The sequence below is a fragment of the Festucalex cinctus genome, chromosome 6 (assembly GCF_051991245.1).
Source record: "Festucalex cinctus isolate MCC-2025b chromosome 6, RoL_Fcin_1.0, whole genome shotgun sequence".
NCBI classification, from domain to species: domain Eukaryota; kingdom Metazoa; phylum Chordata; class Actinopteri; order Syngnathiformes; family Syngnathidae; genus Festucalex; species Festucalex cinctus.
The window spans coordinates 10184704-10207228 of record NC_135416.1 but is presented as its reverse complement, the minus strand read 5'-3'; the positions used below and the strand labels follow the sequence as shown (position 1 = coordinate 10207228).

Sequence of the window (22525 nt, the reverse complement as noted above, 5' to 3'; positions counted from 1 at the left end):
ATTCATTTTCTGTACCGCCGTGCTTTGGGCATTGTAATGATGTTAAAAAACAAACAATTAACGATATACATTAATATTAATTTAACCGCTATTTTGTGTTTTCGTCATTTTAAAAATTGGGTGTGTCCCATATTAGACCTATAAGGCCTCTCTCTCTTTTGTAGCCAGCCTCAAAGCTTGTAAGACACTACAAAGTCCATTTGTTTCATCGTGTTGAATGGTAGTTACACCTCATAGGTTGGCAGATGAAGGGGGAAAAGGAACCAGATCGTTATGGTCACCCTTGGCATACAGTAAAAGGTGTGTTATGTGCTGCTTAAATGGTGTATGTATATTAAAGGTCAATGCCCTTACCAGATGTGAGACGAGGGTGCTCACTTCCTGTTGTGCTACTTGTCGTTCTCCACCAAAGCATCATGCACAATTTAAGACAAAGTCAAAATAAACCCAACTCCAGAAACATTTTAAAACCTTTATTTAAAAAAAAAAGATATCAATAGCAGACACTGTTACAAATGTATATAATTTACTATACAACATTACCAAAAGTTTTCAGAAAAACTTTCACAAGATGAATTACAGTAAAAAACAACAACACTGTATCATTTATCAACTAAGTTCCTTGCAGAGGACAAAAAACAACATTTGTACAAAAGTGTAATGCCAAACATGAGATAATAGAAACGATGTGTTGGGTCTGTCAGTGTATCCAAATACAACATTGTGCTTATGTGGCTGAGCTTTGCAGTCGGGGTGACATTTAACACCAAAACCAACACATTTTCCACTGGGCACACGATGACTGTACTGTCATTTCAAAATAGTCTTTCCTCATTTCTCTCTCCCACACAATGCACTGACGCGTTCGGTGGTAAATTTGATGTGTTTTGCTTTCCTGTTCATTCTTCCCTTGCATTACCAACACAGTAAACCGTCTATTAAGTATACATCACACCTAAGGCCTTCGATCCAGCGAAATCCACGTCTCTACAATGTACAACATTGTGTGTATCTGCGCTAATTTAATGAGAAACCACACCAAGAGGTTGAAGAAAGCCACTCAAAAGAAAGTTTGAATCTGATATTTAAATTAGTCAGTCATTGGTTTCATCAGTGTCCTTCCAGGCTTGGATTCAAACCACAGGAGTGCAAGCCAATTACTCAATTCTCTACGATATCTCAGTGCAAATTAGTTGACAAGAGTTGCCTTGTTCACATTTGAGTGGCCTTGTTGTCTCACCGTGAAAGTTCATGTCATGGTTGTCTACAAGTGAACCAGGAATGATTACGACGTCTTCAACAGGAATATATAGCTTTGTGTGTAGGTAGGATGCTTCCATTTTTCATCCACTGTACAAATCCTTTTTTCTGGTTCTAGTCATCCTTTTTCCGCTGCAAAGTACTAGCTTGCCTCATCTTAGATCTACTTCTGGGGTCTGGGGTGTAAAGCCAACCCCCCAAAAATGATTTTCAATACAGGTATGTTATATGCACCCCCACTAGTCTAAACAGGACATTCTGGTGGCAAAATCCGCCCATTTTTATCCATGTCAGGGGTCGGCCATTTTGGCTTATACTATACCACTTGCTGTCGACTGAAAATGACATCACAGTTGCTCAGACCTTTGGCTAACGGCCAATCACGACCTGTTTTTTGAGTGTGATCATGTGATGTTCACAAGCTAGGCTGTGATTGGCCGTTACCTAAGCAACTGGGATGTCATTTTCAGTCGACAGCAATTGCTAGTACAAATCAAAATGACTGCCCCCTGTTTCACCTGTTTTCTGAGTTTGGTAATATGATGTTCGGCCGTTACCTGAGGCTTAAGCAACAGTGATGTCATATTCAGTCGACAGCAAGTGGTAGTACATATCAAAATGGCTGCCCCATTTGACCTGTTTTCTGAGTTTGGCCATGTGATGTTCACAGGCTGAGCTGTGATTGGCGATTTCCTGAGGTCTGAGCATCTGTGATGTCATTTTCAGTTGACAGCAAGTGACATAATGGCCGCCCCCTGAGATGGATAAAAACACGTGGATTTTGCTGTGTGTTTAGACCATTGGGGGTGCATACAACATATTGTAAAGAAAGATTTGGGTTGTCATGGACATGTTTTGGAATGTGAAAGGAAAAAACTGAAGAAAATCCAGACCAGTGTCAAGATTCACAAACAGCAGAACCTTGAGGCAGATGTCTAATCACTAGTTAATGCTGCCTGGTGTTCAGTGTTCCGTACCAAAATGGTCTGTCTGAAAACCAGTCGAGCAAATCAATGAGAACATGACATGCTAACAAACAACAAAGCTCTGCTGTAACAACTGGTAAACAAGGACCAAAAAGAGACCACACCAGAGATCATATATCTGCTTTTGCCAGAACGGGTCAGTGGAAAAGGGATATTTATCCTCCAAAAGTTGTGCTACATGTCTTCTGTTAAGTGCGAGCCAAGCCGACAAGTCTTTAGGGCTTTAAGAGTTTAGGATAGAGAGTCTTGATGGGAGACGGGTTGGTGACGATGTTCCCAGAGGAGATTGTTGTCTCCATCCCCGCCTCCAACTTCTGGGAGGGCACCTCCGTCTTACTGAAGCTGCACTCTAGGAAGGGCATCCCAATCTTCTTCACCTGGCCATCCCTGGTCATGAGACACGGCCGACAGAGCAGCCTCAAAATGGCTCTCCTCATGTCCTTACTGGTCAGGGTGTAGATGATTGGGTTGAGGAGCGAGTTGACCATGGCCACTCCCAGGAAGTAGTCGGCCTTGAAGAGGAGGCGGCAGCTGCGTGTTGGGCAGAAGAAATCCAGGAGGAGGAGGAGAAAGAGTGGCAGCCAGCAGGCGATGAAGACACCCAACACGATGGTGACCGTCTTGAGGAGGGCGATGTACTTTTGGGACTTCCTGGCCAAGCCCTTCCTCATGCTGCTCGACAATCCCAACCGCTGGCGCTGCGTATTGGTGCGGACGATGCGGAAAACTCGGGCGTAGAGGACCACGATGGCGAGGAGAACCGCGCTAAAGACCGACACGCAGCATAGGATGTAGCTCTTGGCATAAAGAGGAAGCACGGTGGAGCACTGGTCCAGTCTGTGGATGCAGTTCCAACCCAGGATCGGGAGGACGCCCAAAAAGGCCGCGAGGGCCCAGCTGGCACAAATCAGCGCCAACATCCGCCCCCGCTTTGCCCCGTGGTACGGCCTCATCGTCACCATGGTGACGTGGCGTTCAATCGCAATGGCCAGCAAGCTGATGACAGACGCGGCCAGAGTGATGAAAACTCCTCCCTCCCTGAGGAACCACAGCAACGGCGTCAGCTGCAAAGTCTTTGGCCCGGACATGATGATGTTTGCCATGTAGGTAATTCCCGCCAGGAGGTCCGACAGGGTCAGGTTTCCCAGCAGGTAATACATGGGCAAGTGGAACTTCTTGTTCCTCCAGATAGCCAGGAGAACCACGGCGTTCTCCAGCACGATGAGCAAACACACCACCAGGAAGGCGATGCCCTCGGGTCGGAGGCCGTCGCGGTAACGGTCCCCCTGCAGCTTGCCCGTGTAGTTGTAATGCTCCATGATGACGGACTTGTCTTGGTAATGCCAAAAGAACTGAAGATAGCCATAAGAAGAGAGTGTAGTGGAGGATGGGTGCATGGTGGGCGCAGTTGGGGAAGTCCCAGCGTGGGCAGGAGTCGAAGCCTCCATTAGTTTATGGTGCTTTTGCTCTAGCTGGGTGGCTATAAAGTCATTTCAGTTGACATGATTTTGGCCAGCATTATGGAAAAAGGCCCTTCAACACACTGGGGGATGAAATGATATTCATATCTTCCAAGTTATTTTCAGTTTTACCACAAGAGGGGGCTATTGAGCTCTGTTTTGTCCAGGTCGCTGTAGGGGGAGAAAGATGAAAAGATGAATAGGATTAAAGGGGAAATACTGCATTTGGTAAAAATGAAAGAAATTCTGAAAACAATACAATATATACAAAATAACTTATTGAAAAAAATGCTGTTGTCATGTTATACGATAGCCTTGCCCACTGTACTGTGGCACATTTATTACCCAGTTTCTCTATCATGTATCTTTGTTAAACTATTTACACCTGTTACATATAGTGACAACCTGAACAATTAAATACTCTCCCACTAGAATGTAAATAACTAAAATATATATCCACTCTTTGGGACTTTTTTTGGATGGTGTGTTCTAAATTAAAATATGTGCCTTGGCTCAGGTAAGGTTGCGAGATGCTACCTTAAATAGTTCTTATTCTTAAAATGTCACAATTTGGTCACAAATGTTTAGTCTCACGTCTCAGTGTCACTTAAAGAACAGTCACTCAGCTGTACATCATTTCAGACAACATGTGCACTCAATTTGAAGGAATGCAGCTGCATTAGCCCCACCATCCACATCCAACTTTTATCGTCTAGATGAGGTGTGTTTGAAGTAACGCATATTGCAAATGTGCTTTAGCCATCAATGCCCAAGCACATACGCAAACTATTATCATAAATTTGTCATGCATTTGTGCTCGAATTGTTATAAGCAATGAAATTTAAGTCAATCAGAGGTAATTAGATCTGCATTCCACAGGCTCATTTGTGAGTTTTTTCTTCGACTTCACGTCATATGTTAACATTTACTGTCTGGGGATAGCTCACATATTTATAATTTATTTAATTAAAAAGCATGTTATTGGTACAGACCCAATGGAAAGTTAATGTCAAATTCACAAGTATTAAAGCAACATTAAGGAACTTTTAGTTTACGTTGATTATGGCGGCGCCATATGGACAAAAGTGGTATTGTTATGTCTGAAGGAAGAGCACATTTCCCATGAGGACAAGCGCACTGCATCGTTTTATTAGCTCACACAAGCGAATGAAATCCTGGACAATGTTGATCCTTGGCTGTCCTTTTATCTAGGTAGCTTCCCTTTTCCGTTTTTCTTTTTTGTCTCCTCAGACAAAGCCTTTCATCTGTTTTGCAGCTTCTGCCTTGAAAGCAGTCATCGCGTATCGGCATTCAAATTTACTTATTGTAACGAATGGGGAAAGGGACGTATGACACAAAGCATTCTGCACATGTGTAGGTTTTTTTTGTGTGGCAGTGCCATCCTCGTCAAAGTTGCTTAGTGCCATTAAAAATAATACAGATCCCCTCAGGCTATTGCAAATGTACCATTCAACTAGTTTTAAAGTCGATGTTTTATCAAAAAAGTCATGAAAATATTTATTTAGTTTGAAAAGTTACTTAGTGCTACTTTAAATCATCCACTAAATTAAATCACTGAAATACTCAATCAAGGATGTAGGAACAGCATCATGTGTTTATCTTATGATAATAAATTGTTAACATTTATAATTAAGTCCTGCATGCAATAAAAAGGAAATTCCAATAGTTTCTTTTTGAGGCACATTTAGTGTAATACTGTTTTAGTAGTGAGTATTAAGTTAAATATTTACCAAACTGTTGTGAGATCAACATAAAAAAAAGTCAAACTTCTAACAAAGAGGTGTCATTTAAAAAAATAAATAAAAAATAGTAACTTAAAAGAATCATTACCTTGAAATGTGTTGCTCTAAGATGCTCTTGAGAAGTATAGAATCCAAACGTGAGCATTCAACAACTGAGTCAAACTGACAAGTTTGCAGTGTGGTAGGAAGACCTCAGTTCAACAGCTGAAGGGGCTGGTCTAGCCCAATTGCGCGCTCTCTCTCTCTCTCTCTCTCTCTCTCTCTCTCTCTCTCTCTCTTTCTCTTTCTCTGCCCCAGACCCCCCCCATCTCCCTCAACCCACTATCTCACCCTCCCTTCTAGTTTAGGGTGCATGAACAACAGATAAAGCACAGTAAAAATAAAAAATAAAAAAATACATTTAAAAAAGAAAAAAAAAGAAACAACAAAAGAAGAAATAAGGACTGGAATGACAGTTTCATTGTTTCCAATATAAAGATTGTATTAAATCAAAATTTAAAATAGAGTTATGTGATGAAGAAATTAAACCAGATCAGCAACATAGGAAATTGTTACATACAGCTGACTGCTCAGTACAAAATTGCAAATCATAAAAGAATAATCAAAATATATTAATTCATGCATAAGCCAACTTAATTAAGATTCCAAGTGCACTGTTGGTCTTTTATAATTTGGACATCAATGAAGTACAATACAGAACAATGTCTGGATCCTTACATTTAACTAGATTTATACCAAAAACGTTTAATCTTTGGCCTATGACCCAGCCCTCTACCTAGCTTAATGGAAATCCATTGAGCACACCTTCTAAAAACAAAACCTCATTAGTGGAGGTAAATATTGACTGACATTTTTGATCTGATGTCTCATATGCAACAGCTCAATTTGTGTGTCAAAGTTGTCAATATATTACCACACACTGATGACATAAGAGTGATATCATTCAACCTCCATTGTGCGCACAAAAACAACACATTATTGTGAAGCGATTGTGCAACTGTGTTTTCCATTAAGCCATCCATTTTCTATAGGGCTTGCCTTCATTAGGGTCATGGATGAACTATCCCAGCTGAATTTGGATAAAAGGCAGGGACTCAGGACTTGTCATTAGTCAGTCAGAAGGCACATACTGTATTTATAACTAAACCATTTCACACTTACAATCACAACTGCGGACAATATAGAATCTCCAATTAATGCAAGCACAGGTCGGAGCCAAGATTCGAACCCTGAAACTCAGAACTTTGGGGCAGAAATGCAAACCATCAGTTCACTGTGTATTTTCTCTTCTGTAAACCTTTGTCAGTATTTTCCTGGCAGAACCGGTTTTGAAAAGGGAATAGCTTAGAAGCAATTCCAAAGCAAACATAGAGAAAGAGCAGCAGCCCACCGTCCAAGCTAAATGTATTCCTGCCACGATTATCAATTGTAAAAACGCCTCCTTACACATCCAGCAAGCGAGATATGAACGGGACTCGCATGGTGGATGCGGTCTTGAAAGCGGCCTGATTCCCACAGCATTTCGTCATGCCTTAACACGCTGTACTCGTTTGTGGATTGTCCCCTGCAGGGCCTGTGGAATGTTCATGAAGACACATCCAAATGAAGCTCTTATTAGTTTGTTTCAAAGACTCTTTGTTATGAAGCAACGTAAGTGACATACATATTTTGAGAGCATGCAAACGCATGAAATCAAGCACCTTGGTTTCCAAGCTACTTGTTTATCAAAGCTGCTCTCTTTTCCCACCCTCTGTGTTTTGACAGTTGGACATCCTGCCCTTTATCCGGCCGCTCCTCCTAAAAGCACCATAGTCTAATCAAACAGAAGATTCATTCCAATAAACCTGTACGTGCATTTAAGGATCACCTCCCTGAATGGCAACAATAGCAACACCCTTCTCCGTATGTCTTCCTTTCATCATCTGTTATCGCACCACATCTATTTTTACTCTCTCATGTGTGTTTTTCATCCATGTTAAAATGTGTCTGTCTGACAGGGTCAAGGGCCGGCCTTTCAAGCGTTTGATAGTGTCAATGAGAGGGTCTGTTGACATACTTAAGTCAGTGAATCAACAGGCTAAACAGTCACTCAGCGTCCAGACAACTAATGAAAAAGTCAGCGGGCTCCGGCTCTTTTTTATTGTAACACATACTGGAACGACTTCTATGACTTCGTTGAAATAAAACTAATGGAAAAACCAGCAGGCTTCTGCACTGGATCTAGTTCAGAGTATGAAATGGGTCCAGACAAAAGCATTGGTATAGCAAACCACTACAGATCAAAGCTTGTTCTACATCAATGATAAAAATAAATAAATTAAAAAATTAAACATAAATCAAAACATACATGAAAATTAAGCCCTCAGGGACAACCTGCAAGAGATGAAGGAGCCAGATGGGCTGCCATGGAAAGACAAGACAGGGTGTAATTGAGTTCTTGCTCCAAGACAGCAGCTCAAACATGACCCTAACAAAGATAAGCAGCATTAAAAATGATGGACAGATGGATGTTTTCATATGTGATTAACACACTTCAAATGGGGGACTGCTTATTTCGCATACTTTCCAGTGTCTATTCTTGTCTTTTCTGAACCTACTTTGTTGAGTCCAGTTGAAACATACATTTTCTCCCAAAATGTTAGTGGAGTTCCAATTTTTACGACATGCTTGCAATCAAAGGCCATTGAAGGACGAGGTTTCGAGGCAGAACTTCCTCCAGTTCTAGTCTATGTTTTGTATTTTGTTAGGATTACGGTAATTCAGTGAGACTCACCAGATCCAGTGTATGGAGCTTTGAAGCAAAAGGGTTTTTATGTTTGGCAGTTGGCAACCACAAAGAAATGTGAATTACCACTCCATAAAGAATGCAATACTGGAGATTGGAGACCTCTACTTTTTTCTCTTTCTCTTCATTAAACCACATGTTTATGTTTTTCTTGCTCTACTTTTTGTTCATTAACAATAGCACTCAGATTCTTATTTTTGGCCACACACACATTTACTCACTCACACGAACAAGCTAGCTGGGTGTGGAAGTAATGACCTTGATGGACCAGCCGTGGCTCTAGAAAGAACTGTTTATATAGCTAAGAGTGTATATTTTGACTCTACACCACAGCCGCCATGCATACAGAAAGTGATTCCACCAAGGCACTGATGTTATAGCTTGTGTATGCAAGCATTTCATTCTGGGGTTATTATTTCCGCGATGTTCGTCCGAATGTGTGGTGAGGAGCGGATGTCAGGAGAAGGTATATGAATGGGGACCACCTACTGAGGAAGGGCTGGAGATATAACAGCCTTTGTCTGTTGTTTGTCAGACATGCCTGAAGAAGCAAAAATATATTACGAGGATAAAAGAAATGGGACCATTATGCCGACAGGAAGTATAAACACAAGTACAAATTAGCGCATAAGAGCACTAATCCTCTATTTTTATAGTGCTTGTCCTTTTTAGGGTCATGTTTTCCTTTGAACTTGGTTCAGGTCCCACACTTTTTTTTGTGGCTAATGGTAACATTTAATGAGCACAAATCCTTCACTTAACATAAATCAGTTATCAAATTGAATGTCCATCCATCCGACATCTTTTTAAAGGCACACACATTCAGTCACAGATCCAGTAATAAAGAAGGTGAGGATGGCAACCTCAAGTGGACAAAAATAAGTGATTCTGATGAGAATAGCACCTAGTTGCCAGTTAATGTCGTCACTAGCAATATTTTGAAGTGTATCTGGGATTTGTGAGGTCAGATAACCCGTAAGAAGACCTGATGACTTATCATCTAAGCCCTAGTTGATCCCAAAAGTATTTCATGGGGTTCAGGTCAGGACTTTCATGATCTCCCACACCAAATTTAGCCAAGCATCCCTGTAGGGACCTTGTTTTGTAAACTGTGAACGGAAAACGGCCTTTCCCAAACTGTTCCCACAAAGTAAAAACAACGGTACTATCTCAAGTCAATTCTAAATTAAAATAAATAAAGACATTATTAGTCATACAATGACATACCTCACATTAATAGACTTCATAATGAACGTCATCACGGCCCTGGAGTCTCCCCGAGGTTATCACACCCTTCTCGCCCACCCCCTGGAATCCATCACCACTCAATTGTCTGTCCAAAGTCAACCGATAAGACCCGATCATAAGCGCAGCCGTCCCACACTAACGTCTGTGACGATAACAAAACATTCCTCACCGTTTGCACTTGTCATTAGGCTTCGCCTTCTGGTCTATTTTTCCTCCCTGCTGTCACATAAATACATTTTCTCCACATTTCCATTGAGTGCATGTGTGAAGTTTCCACTATTGAATTACTCGGTGGCGGAATGATGAATCAGCCTGAAAATATACAAGGCTGAAAATGGGTCTCGTGTGGCTTCAGTTTCCACTGAGTGACGGCGTAAATGTGAGTGTGAATGCTCGTCTCTCTTTATACGCGGCTTGCAATTGACTGGCAACCCACTCAGGTGTGGAGTCTGCCTTTCGTCTGATCTAGATTAGTCCTGACCTAGATAAACAGTATAGAAAATGGATGGATCAATGAAAATAGGTCATAAAATGAACGTTTTGGAAAATAACACAATTTCTGTTTTTGTTAGCAATATGAATCATCTCCAAGAATCAAACGGAAATGACACATGCTTTGCCACAACATCAATATAAACCGCACATAATTTAATAATGCAACGGACGTGACTTGATTCAAACAAACGTGACTCCAAAATGTCTGTGCCAACAAAATATTTGCCTTCTTGATTGGCGAGTCAACAAAAGTTGGCATGCAATTTATTTTTAGACCCTGACACGAAACTTGGGAAGCCCTCGTGTAGACAATGAAAACAACATGATGAACCGAATGTCTGTTGTTGACTTTGAGCTTGTCGAGCTTAAAGGGATACTTCTCCCCAACTAATTTTCCAATTTCAGTAGTAAAAAGTTAATATTTTGTTTATAATTAATTTATGATGAATTTGATAACAAATCAAACCTTAACTTGTAAACATTAAGTCAGCCATGACTGTCGTTTTTCAGTCAACAGCAAGTGGCAAATGACTTTTTAAAGATGTTAATTGTAAATGAAAACTAATGCTACCGAATTCATTATAAACAAAACATTAGTAAATTAGTAAAGTATCCCTTTAATTAAATTGTAACCTTGTTTACATCAAGAGCCCATTATCTTTATAAAGTGACATTGCCAACTAGTGGCCTGGGATGCATAACACAGTTTCTCATTAAATTAATCATTAACTTTGTGAATTTTTAATTAATCTTTTGGAGACCTTGTTTACTTTAAAATTGTCTAAATGCTCAAAATCTTCAGCTTCTTAAAAGTTAATATTCTCAGATTTCCATCATCTTCCAGGAAAGAATTTTTATTACCATGTGTTCAATCAAAATAAACCACTTGGAAACATCTGCCTTTGGAAAACAATGATAACCTTTTTGCCTATTTTCTGACATGTTGCACACCAAACCCATAACTTAATCTTAAAATTGATTTTCTGCACTGTCAATTAGAAAAATTGCCCTGCTTTGAATATAGCAATTTTAATGTTTTCAGCTATTTTTGAATAGCATTTTGCCATTTAGTTTTATAAAACAATTGCTTTCCTTTTTTCTCCTTGATTATTTATTTTCCATCTAAAATGTGATCCCCCCCCGCAACCTCCCCCCTTTTGGATGGCGTCTTATTCTGAAAAGCTGGTGGCTTTGAGTGGACTCTAGACAGAAAGCTGTGGGAGGATGTGGGAAAGGGGTTGAGGCTATCTGTCGCGTCCCTGCGGAGAGACAGGAGCAATGACTCATCATCATCATCATCATCTCAATTAAGATTCTTTTCACACAGGAAATGGCCCTTGATTACTGAAATTAGGGTGATAACAGCCAATCACACCTTTGATAAAAAGCAACCTCTCCCCTGTGTGGGCGTGTGCGTGTCCACATCTGGGCTGTGTGTGTTATTTCATGGAGTCCAGACACAAGACATGTGATCGGCTCGCTGAGGTTTCAATTCTCTGTTGGAGACTGAGGTTCAGGTCAGCGAACACGCTATTGGTGATGCGGGCTATTTCTCTTGGCTTGGCTGCGTTTCAATGATGGAGCTCTTTAGGGTGGGGTGGAGGGGTGTGCGCCCGTGCGTGTGCGTGTATGCATAAACTCTGGATGTGTTCATCCAGCACTGGCAGACAAGGGGCCTAATTAGATCCAGATTTCAGTTTGAGAATGTGATACTGACACCAGATCTCTGAGCCTTGGAATGATGAGTTCATTCTTGCCATGCCACCATCAAAACACAATGCCAGAATATTATAGACGCGCTTAGAAACTGAGCTGCTGAATGCTGTAGTTTTCCCCATGTTTTTTTTTTTTTTTTTAAATAAATTATTTCACCTTTTTTCCCCCTCAAAAAGCATATGCCTGCTTTGACTGGAAATGAAAAACAACAACAAAATCAAGAGCTACAAAAAATTAAAATAAAATAAAAAATCATTTGTTTAGGTGTTTACAACATACAACAAACGTAATTCTTTTATTCTGATATACGTATACAATGATGTGCATAAATGATCCCACATTTACAGCAAACTAAGTGCTAAACTAAGCTGTCATCACCTGGCTCGCATCCAAGTGGCCAAACGCCCTTTGCATGCTGCTGTGACAGCGTGAGAGGCCAAACGTGTTATACTGCCTAGCTAAGTTTTTTTGATTGCTTAAAATTTGTAATGCTCATTAGCAAGCTAAATATTCCAATAAAACAAATATTTCAGGATGTTCAAGAACCACTGGATTAACTGTTTTACAATTGTGGACCAGAATGTACAATTTACATGATTTGTGTTTGAATCCCATATGTAGTCATGATGGAAATCAACGTGAAACATGGTAGCAATCATATACCTACTGTGAAAATATGCAACATTAACATATTAAACTGTCACGGTTTGGGGTTACTATTCGTAAATGGGTGCTTTATCTTGCTATTTGACAAACTTCAACTCTGCAAGATAAATATGTGTAGTGTCAGCACAATTTTGCCACTTTACTTATGCATGCTGATGTAATGACACATGATATCACGACAGGGAGTCGCAAAATCCCTCCATTCATTTGTCATAGTTTGTCAGTTTGTGATGATTTGAACTACCAAAGAAGGTTAGAAATGGCTTTTTAATCAGACGCAAAGAATGGTAGAAATTAGCCTTACACACTTTTACAAACATACACATGTGAACAACACATGCCCTTATGGAACCCTCTGAAGGCCTGAGGGTAATCAAGATGAGATAGACACACAAAAGATATTTTCGCCACACGGTGGCCATAGTGGTCCCTGTGGGATGCCTTTTTTTTTCCTTTTCTTTTTTTGCCTGAACGATTGCTACCCTGTTTCTTTGTGGCCACTTGAAATTCCATCTCTCTTCCTAAAGAAAAAAAAAAGCAGTAAGAATGTAAATGAGTGCCAGATCTCCGCTCTGCAACCCAGAATTTGAGAAGCCAAGACCACGATAAGGTGCGAGTGAGGAGAAGGCCATGAGCCGAAAAGCACTTTCTTTTTTCATTCCTTACTATTGGAATACTTTTAGTTGTACTTTTATGTTGTTGTTTTTTCTACCTTTTACCTCTACTCATCTATGATAAATAAAAAAAAAACATTTTAAAACATACATCGATTTATACTTACTGTTAAATGCAAGGTTGGTTGCTGAGATCAGAATTGAAATTGCTAATAAAACATTATTATTATTATTATTATTATTATTATTATGTGTATAATACTTGTATATGGATTAAATGTGTTCATATATTTGAAATTCTTGTAAGATTAGCTTCATTGTATGAAAAAAAAAATGGTGGGAAATATAACCGGTAAGCTGTTGTGAAGGCAGCATGTTTAATTTTACCATCCTTTGTAACATTATGCTTAAAACTCAAGTCACATCTTATCGTTGAAACGGCACTATTGTCCATTGTAAACTTTGGATGTCTGCTTACCTAATTGTCTTTGGCTTACAGTTTATTTAGAGAGAGTTGAACATTTGTACTCGTCTCGGTGTACGTTTCCATAGTAACGATCTCAGCAGTTTGTTGTTGTGTTTTGGAGAATTTGATGTAAAGACGACAATGTCAAAATCCTCATTTACAAATGATCTGAAAAAATAATTACACACCAACAGTTGGCAATGATTTAAAAAAATTTGCATTTTCCCTTATTATCCTTTTTTCACAGCCACTAACCGTCCCTTCAGCATGAAAAATAATAATGAAATAATAAATATAAAATAAATATATAAATAATAATAATAATAATAATAATAATAATAATAACAATATTAATCCCTAAAGAATGTAGCCTCAAAGGGCCAAGTTGCATAAATACTCTCAGAAGAAGACAACCAAGTTGCTGGCAACCAGATTGCTACTGCGTAATTGTTAAGTGGCCGTTCTTACACACACACACACACACACACACACACACACAGACACACACTTCCTGGAGGCAGGGAAGCATTGCGAGGTCAAGCAGACTACCATGTGTCTTACATCTGAGCCGTGTTAGTGCATTTGCTTGTCTGCCATCTGATCTGTTTGTCTCCGCAGCGTAAAATTATTACGGCTGTTCTTCTTTTCAAGTTTATTATCGGGACGACCTATAAATACTGCCCCCTTGCAAAACAAAAACATAAACTACTGAGGGTAAGAGCGTTTGATTTATTTTGCATTATAATGCGCACCTAATGATTTTTTGTTGTTGTTGTTGTTGTTGTTGTTGTTGTGGGTCCGTTTGCTTTGAATGACACCCAAATTTTGAGCAAGTCTATAAAGTGCAGTTTAATAGTGCAAACAATTAAGTTGATCAGTGAGGATTTGGCACCACCACAAACAATTAATTTTATGTTACAAACCGCATCCTGGCTGCTTGCTCCATTGAAATAATGCGACATCAGCTCACACATACACACAACACAGACCAGCAGCTGAGTCCAGTTTATCTGTGCCACATGGATTAAGTAAATGGAGTAACACAAGTGCACATGCAGATATACAAACCAGCTGGTATTGCACCTTCTACAAACTGTGCATATTCCACAATATAACGCAAAGGGAATTTTAATTTGCACATCGAATTCCGCCCCCGCCTCCCATTTCCACTCTTGAGTGACTGCACTGACAGTGATTACATTAGGAGAACATTTCTACATGTTAAGACGTGCAACATGCACATTCCTCCAAAGGCATATTTGACTTCTCAATTTTCCGACATGCTCTCGTTCTGCCCTTTTGCTTGAGTAGATCAGAAATAACCTCAGATGGCAGCCAGATGAGAACTCCAGGGAAATCTCCAACCTTACAAAGTTCCCAGAGAACATATTTTTGGCGAAAATAAGTCTTTTTTTTTTTTTCTCACTTTTTTTTTTGGTAAACACTAACCCAATGGCTGCTAATAAAAAACACTTCACATATTTATGAATGAAATATTAGACCAGCTGATTACCCTAGGTCTAGATCGACTTGCTGCAACCACATTGTCACTCTGACAGGAAGCTCTGACAAACTTATTTCTCATATTACTTACTGTACTTATGTTACTTTTATCCATTTACTTTTTTTCTGGTCAAATGTGCACCTTTACTCATATCAATGACATTATTATGGTACTATATTTTCCCCCAAGTGTGGCCCTAATGGTATCCTAAAGCTCTAATCTTACTGTTTGTAATTTATTGCCATCCACAACTGCAGAGAAGTTCGCATTACTTGGACTTATCTGTCCAAAGCAATAAATCTCACAGTTGTTCTTTTTTCCCCAGAGATAAAACACAGCTGCGAGCGAAGATGTCGTCAAAACTCAGCTGAGACGCCTCCAATCAAGCAAGTTGAGGCCTGAGGCCGTCTGGGGTCAACAAAACATACCGACACTGATGAGTTTACACGTCATTACCACAAACCACTTGCCAGTTCTCCATACGTCGCTGGATAACATCTTTAACATTAAAATGAACGATTCCGAGGCCCCAAATAGGCAATGATGCACAAAGATAGTCTGCGCTATAATATTGCCATATATTGAACGCTAAGAGAACATCAAAACACAAACACACTCACAGCACACTCATGCACGCTGCTGTTGACCACAGCCCACACACATACACTCACATGGACTTGCTCACGTTATATCCCACTCCACCATGTCCCGCCTCCTAAAGTCATGTGCATGCATGCATACAGGATGCCGAATGCTACAATTTATGATGTATTTTTGTTCAAATATGGTACAATACTATATTTTTAGTTTTTCTCCTTTTCTCTTGAACTGTTTCTCTATATCACAGATATATATGGGTGGGTCTGTAATTTATCAGTGTATTATTGAAAACAAATGACAATGCAAATTTTATGTTTGCCTCTATTGTTGCATTGTCTTGTACAGAAGCGAGCCCTCGAAAAACAAATCCTGATTTTCTGAGTACGTTTTTTGGGGGGGCTTTGTTTTTTTAATCCCATTTTTTTTAAATCTTATGTTTTAGGGAATGCTTTTTTGTTCGTTTTAATATTTTTTTGTATTTTTGTACTTTTTTCTGTAAAAAAAATAAAAATCTCGAAAACAGAAAAAATATATTCTGAAAATCAAGGGGAGGTGACATTATGAAAAACAGCAAAAAGAAAAATCTGAAATCTGAACAGGAAGTAATGTTCAGAAAACCAAAACATATTACGCAAAAGAGAAACAAATATTCCCAAAAAACAGCAAAAAAATATATTTTGAAAAACAGAAAAAATACTTAGAAAAAAAGAAAAAAAAAATTCAGGAAAAAAAGGGTAAAAAAATATGAAAAACAGCAAAAAAATAAAATAAAAATGTTCAGAAAACATGAAAAACAGAAAAAAATATTCAGATAAACAGAAAAAAATATTCAGAAAAGCATAAAAAAAATCCATAAAAAGGACAGAAATATAAAAACAAGCCCATAAAAAAATTACTCAGAAAAAAACAGAGATCCCCCCCAAAGTAAATGCAGTTGAATGCAATGCGGTTCCGTAGTCTTACAATTCCACTGCGCTACATTGGAGGATTATGAGCTTTAGCTCAATGTTGTTTTGTGGATCCCTTTCTACAAGACGGCCTATTTTATCTTTCCTCAAGACGAGCACACTTCCTTGTTTAAGGAAGCTCAATTATATGAGTGACTGAGCTGCAAATTGCAGCCAAATGAGTCCCGATAGGCCACCAAATGGCATAACCACCATGTTTGGTGCAAGAGCCCTCGGCTGTTGTACTGTTTGCTAACAGTGTAGCCACTGTGGTGCCTCTTTGTTTGCATGTTTCATGTGAGCATTGCAGGCCGCCAGACAGCGGCAGAGGAATTTTTACATGTGGTGGAGAGGCTGAAACGAGCCATTGGCAGCGGCTTTCACAAGCTTCCTGATGTCCCTCTGACTGTCCCACTGGGACATGTCATCCAGGACCTTTCCCCTCTCTAAAAGGAGGCCCTGCCAGAAGCAATTTGGAGGGATATAAGCGAGGAAAGTTGTTGGACAAGGAGAAGAAAGGACGGGAAAAAAAGCAGACAGCTGCACAGAGACTAAAAGAAGAGTTAGATTAGTGCTCAGTCGACCTCCACTGAGGCACAACAGTTGTATTCTGTTTATTACCCAGCTACATCTCTGCTTAATCCATATTTAACGTCATAGCATTTGAACAACAAACCATTGTCTATGGTGGCTAGTGATGTCAAAATGGACTTTTTTTTCTCGTGGGAATTCGTAAACTGACCACAGATTAAGTCAGCACACCAAAAAAGGCATTTTAATTAGTTGCCGCTTTAGGAGAGCAGAAGAGAATGTAACCAAAAGATTTCATTTGTGATTCTCTGGTTGTGAAAAGCTTTCCAGATCATCTACAGATAAGCATTTTATTTTATTTTTTTACACTGACAGGTTAAACTTGCTTCACTTGTGTACGTTCGATATGAATTATATTCAAGTCATTAAATGCGCTTTCATGTTAAGTATTTGCCTTTGTGGCTTTTCTGGAACATCGAAAGCACTTCCTAAAGAGGACTGACTCCCTCGCCTTGAAGATGTTTAGAGTGCAGAGATAAAGATTCTGTCATTCATCACACTTTCATCTCTTTTTTTTCTTCTTTTCCCCCCCAACTGTCCTCACTCTCTAAATCCCGTCTCCCGCCTTTGACTCCCTTTGTGGACTTGAGACACGAAACATCTGCTCTTGCACATCTGCTGCCGCCTTTTGGACAGGAAAGCATGAAATCCTGTGAAAAGGGAGCCGGTGCATCTTTGGGAACAATGTGTTTAATGGCCTTGGAACGACATCCAATGTCAGAAGGTTTAGGAGCGTGAGGCGCAGTGATAAATCAGCAGGTTCAAGTCGGCCTTCGCAGCTGGTTCGGTATGTGCGTGTTGTCGATGCTTATCAGCTGAGGGGGCCAACCGGCTTTCAAGGAGTGGACTGGGAAGTGTTTGACAAAGGAAATGTTCAGTTGAAGGGCACTTTCCTCATCAGGACCATGACTTTGTTTATTGACAGGGCTCCATTTTGCACTTCCTTTCTCACTCTTCCTGGCCTCTCCATTCCATCGTTTAATCTCCAACATCGTGTTTGCTTTCTTTTAGTCTTTTCTCCCTTGTACTTTACAATTCATTCTTTAATGAAAAAAAGGCTTCAAACTGCGTTCATTGGCTTTTGCCTTCTCTTAATCTTAAAAACATGATCATCAAAGAAGAAGAACTAAAGTGTTGTAAGCTCCCGACATTGTGAAAGTACCTTGAATGCACCTTGTGCTGCAAGCGTGTGATGTTAGGTAATTCTGCCCTGTGTGAGCATGCTTTAAACTGCTTAATGACACCCCAGTTTACGGTAAAACTAGCACACAACAAAAATAATTGTATATTTAAATATAAGACATGCTTCGCTTTTAAATAATCACCAGTGCTAATGCTAAATTCAGTGCTAAACGCTATTGACATGCGAATGGGAATTTTAGCTTTGATCTCCGTTTGTGATATTACGTCAAATAACGAGTATTGACACACAAATGCCGTAGGGACACATACATACAGGTAATATAACAATGTTCAAAGGCACATATTCTTTCCAATGTTTGAAAAATGAGTTATATTATCGAGCTCCATCATACCTTTTTGACATGAAGAGAACAAGACGACACCAAACAACTGATCAGCAGTATCTCACCATTGCACGGCTTTCAAACAGGATGTTCTCAGAAGGAAGTGGACACTGGGCTTTGATTGTCACAGCGTGTCATCAGAAGGTCACGACAGATGAGGCTGGAAGAGTCACAGAAAGGCATAGAAGGGGACATCCTTGGAAATATATTGGACAATTCATAGATCAAACTTGTAAAGGTTATAGTGCATTTCCGAAAATCTTACAATTTCATCTAGGAGCCAATAGTGTAATTCACACACAATGAAAACCTTGAAGGATTATAGCTACATTTGAAGGTGCATTTACACAACAATGACTTAATGCACACTTGTGTTATCAAAACAATCCCCATTTGCGCAAAACTGCAAAGCAACTTAAAATGCTGGTTTCCCTTCCCTTTCATCCATAATCTTATTATAATAATCTACACAGCATATAATATGTTAGGGTTGAGAATTTGATTAACTGTGATTGGCTGTTGTCCAGTCATGGTGTATCTCGCCTCCCGCCCAACATCAGCTAGGATAGGCTGAAGACTAGTTCAGCCCAAATGGTATAGACGATGGAAGGATTTATGGGAATAGCGTGTCTCCTCTGGTCCCAGTGAATGTATACTTCGCTGGAGAAACTTTGAAACAAAGTCATTATCTTAAGCAACGCACACACAACAGCAATCCTGTGATCTGACATTTATGATGACATAGGCAATAATATGGATGAATGAATGTGATATTCGTTTTTCCAGTGTTGTGAAACTTCCTCTTTGAGATTTTGGGTAGGCAGGTGAGACATTTATTTATTTATTTACTTATTTAACCATAAATCAATGTCTACTTATTAAATTCTCCTGTAAATGGCACCCTGAGTAAAAAATAAATAAATAAATAAAATAAATAAATAAAAAAGCCTCTATTCACAAAGACTTACAAAAATGCTCGAAACTGCATGCCTGATGAGTTGGAAAAGAAACTACCTCCATCACTATCACTACTGTCTGTTAACCATTCACACTCACACCGTCACTGACTTAATCACAGCTACACCATCAATGAGTCACATGAATACTGTGTCTCGTAAACAAACACTACTCAATTGGAAGTACAGCATTGGTTTAGTCAGGACTGCAGCCTTGAGAATACCTTCGTCTCACGCTATTATAACCAACCACATATTCTTTTTCTGGTAGCCCAACATTTTCTCTTTGTTGATGATATCTGGAAAACGGGCCAAAATCAACAGAGAACACACAAAAAGAGGCTTCAGGAGCTGCAACCACAAAAGCGATGAAAGGAAATATGAGTCGTGCATCTCATTTATTCTGAAAGAGTTCAGGACAAATAATATTTTAGGATGGGGTCAGACTTCTCCTCACCCACAGTTTCCCGGTATGGGAGGTGGTCATGTCATGGATATCTGAGCATTGAAGATGAAGGAGATACATTTTCCCAAATGGTTCTTTATATTAAAAAATGCTACATTGCTTTGACATTATTGAAAGTAAAGGATAAAGAATACAGTTGTTATATCCCCAAAGGTTTAAAAAGTTTAAAACTTGGGGTGGACAGGTGAGGTATTTATTTATTTATTTAATGATAAATTTCTACTTAATTTTGGAGAAAAATATGCTCTATTTCAGTTTGAACTCTCTCTCACTTAAGCACTCATGAAAGGATTAGCTTTTTGAGTGTTTTGCCTTTTCTTTTGAGTTGTTGAGAGACGTTTTTATGAAAGGACAACAGTTGTAGGAGAAAAAGTTGAAAGGATAAACAAGCAAGTTGCTTCTGAGAAGTTCTCTTACCGGTTTTTATTTGGGCAGTGCCGGTTTCCACAAGCTGCTTTTGTATTGGAAACCCTGCTCGGACTCTGAGCTGGAGCTAGCTAGCTGCCAATTAGCTAGCTAGCTGCTTGTCACTTGTGATCAAAAGGTAGTGCTAAATATCTTACATTTCAACGTTCTGGATTACATTAGTATTTGATTTTAAACTTGAGTGACAGTAAATGTTAAGAGATCAGCCCTCCCAATTTATCATTAAAGTTAAGAGAGTGTTTTAGCCAATATTGTTTTATTCTAATAGTGTTAACTGTTACTAAGAAAGGTGACTGACCAGGTGGTATTCATGATTCTTGCCCAAAGACTTACAGTCAGTGTTATTGTGAAAGCATTTGGATTCAGGAAGAATCCAATTTATTCCAAATATAATTGATCTCAATTGAGAATTACATTGAAAATCAAACAAAAACAACTTACTTAAAGTACCACTGTACATGTCATCCCAACAATATATTTTATCCAGTCAAGTTTGGGTATTTATCCAATTGAGTTGCTTATTGATTCTGCTTCTTCCTAATTGGCACATATGTGACTTCCCCGTGCCTCAGATGAGATTTCGAAAAGGTTTGTGTTCACCATGGTTGACCCCTTATGCTCCACAGGAAACGGCGAGGTTTTTTTTTTTTGGCTTCTTACCTTTGGCCCACTTACAAGAATGTGTATTTGCATAAGTTGAGCTATGTTTTTGCCCCAGGCCACAGAAGTAATATTCCCAGCAAGCAAGGTATCTGTTAATCTTTGACCTTTAGCTCTTATGCTGATTGCTGCGAGTTTGCTTTCATTCTTTGCATATCCACTACTCCTCGCCGCATTCCCCACACAAACCCTTTCACTCTCGTTGCCCTACCCGCACTCACGCCGTGGAAGTCGCGGTCAGATTTTCTTTTCGCATGTGACCAGTTGTTTTGCTCCATGGCTTGCCGCATGGTCTCTGAAGAAGCCCATTAACGTCAATTTACACGATGAATTCAGAATGCGTGAAGTGTTGGCACGTTGATGCTCTCCTGCCAAAGCCGTGTAACTGAGCTAATAGCAGCTGTTTAAGCCGCTTCTCAGAACACATTCACATGTTCCATTAGGAGCCAGTGGCGGATTGAGCGGCTCCAGATGTGTGGCGTGGCAACGGAAAAGCCTCGCAGGATCAACGAAGGAGATGAGGAGATGTGTTTTGTGTCTCGGGAGAAGTACGAGTGTCTTCACTGGTGCTTTCAAAGACCTGAAGAGGAAGTCTCATTGCATCTGCTCTAATCAGACACCTCTTCATGGCCAAATCCTCAAGGGTAACGTTCTACAGTGTGTTTCCAAATGGAAACATTTCAGTGATGATGTTATGTTGATGACTGTACTGGGTAATACATCACATTTGGGAAGGAAGGATGTAAACAGCTTGTAACGGTTGAGGACTGGTCATGATTTTGTCTCAGTTGAATTAATGCATGTTGGCAAATGTGAATACAGTATTTCCATTATTTGCGTAGCAAAATTCAAACTGCTCATAGGACCGTTTGTCAAAGCAGCTGTGCTCTCCAGAGAGAAAAGCTACTGTCATTACTGCTTCAGCGGAAGCTCGTTCACATCAAGCATGTCAGATTCTTGTGCTCCTCACTTTCCAAACACATTTCCTCACAATGTATTTGGAACTTTATTGACTTATAATTTATGTACTTCTACACAATAGTTCCCCCCAATCCTTCCATCCGTTGTTCTTCAGTGCGTGTCCTCATTATGTTCACTGATGACTTTGTGCCTGTCCCAGCTAACTTTGGTTGAAAGGTGGGTTACACCTTGGGTTGGAATCGAGCCAGTCACGCTTACATTCACATGTATGGACAACACTGGGGTATGATTACTTAAAAATAATCTATTGGGTTAAATGTTAATGCTGATTAAAACTAAAGTTGGCACGCTGATTCCAAAATTGCAGTCAATTTTCTCCACAGTTTACCCTCCAGGTAAGTAAGTTTTCAAAGACAGTAAGATGTTGATTATGATGCGATTCATCTACAGCTATGTGGCAATTTGTTTG

At 39.6% G+C, this 22525-nt stretch overlaps 1 protein-coding gene across 2 annotated transcripts in view; it reads right to left on the bottom strand.

Moving 5' to 3' along the window:
• Positions 1 to 458: 458 nt before the first annotated feature.
• s1pr5b (sphingosine-1-phosphate receptor 5b) overlaps positions 459 to 22525 on the bottom strand; it is a 69449-nt gene continuing 47382 nt past the window's right edge. The window contains exons 6-7 of one of the 2 annotated variants that reach the window (XM_077524035.1): positions 18637 to 18787; positions 459 to 3877 (exon numbers count right to left, since the gene is read on the bottom strand). In XM_077524035.1, the coding sequence (XP_077380161.1) occupies positions 2462 to 3694 (1233 nt within the window). In that variant the 5' untranslated portion in view covers positions 3695 to 3877; positions 18637 to 18787 and the 3' untranslated portion in view covers positions 459 to 2461. Of the gene's footprint in view, positions 3878 to 5557; positions 5685 to 18636; positions 18788 to 22525 lie in introns of those variants that run through there. The other variant, XM_077524036.1, reaches the window with a different exon arrangement.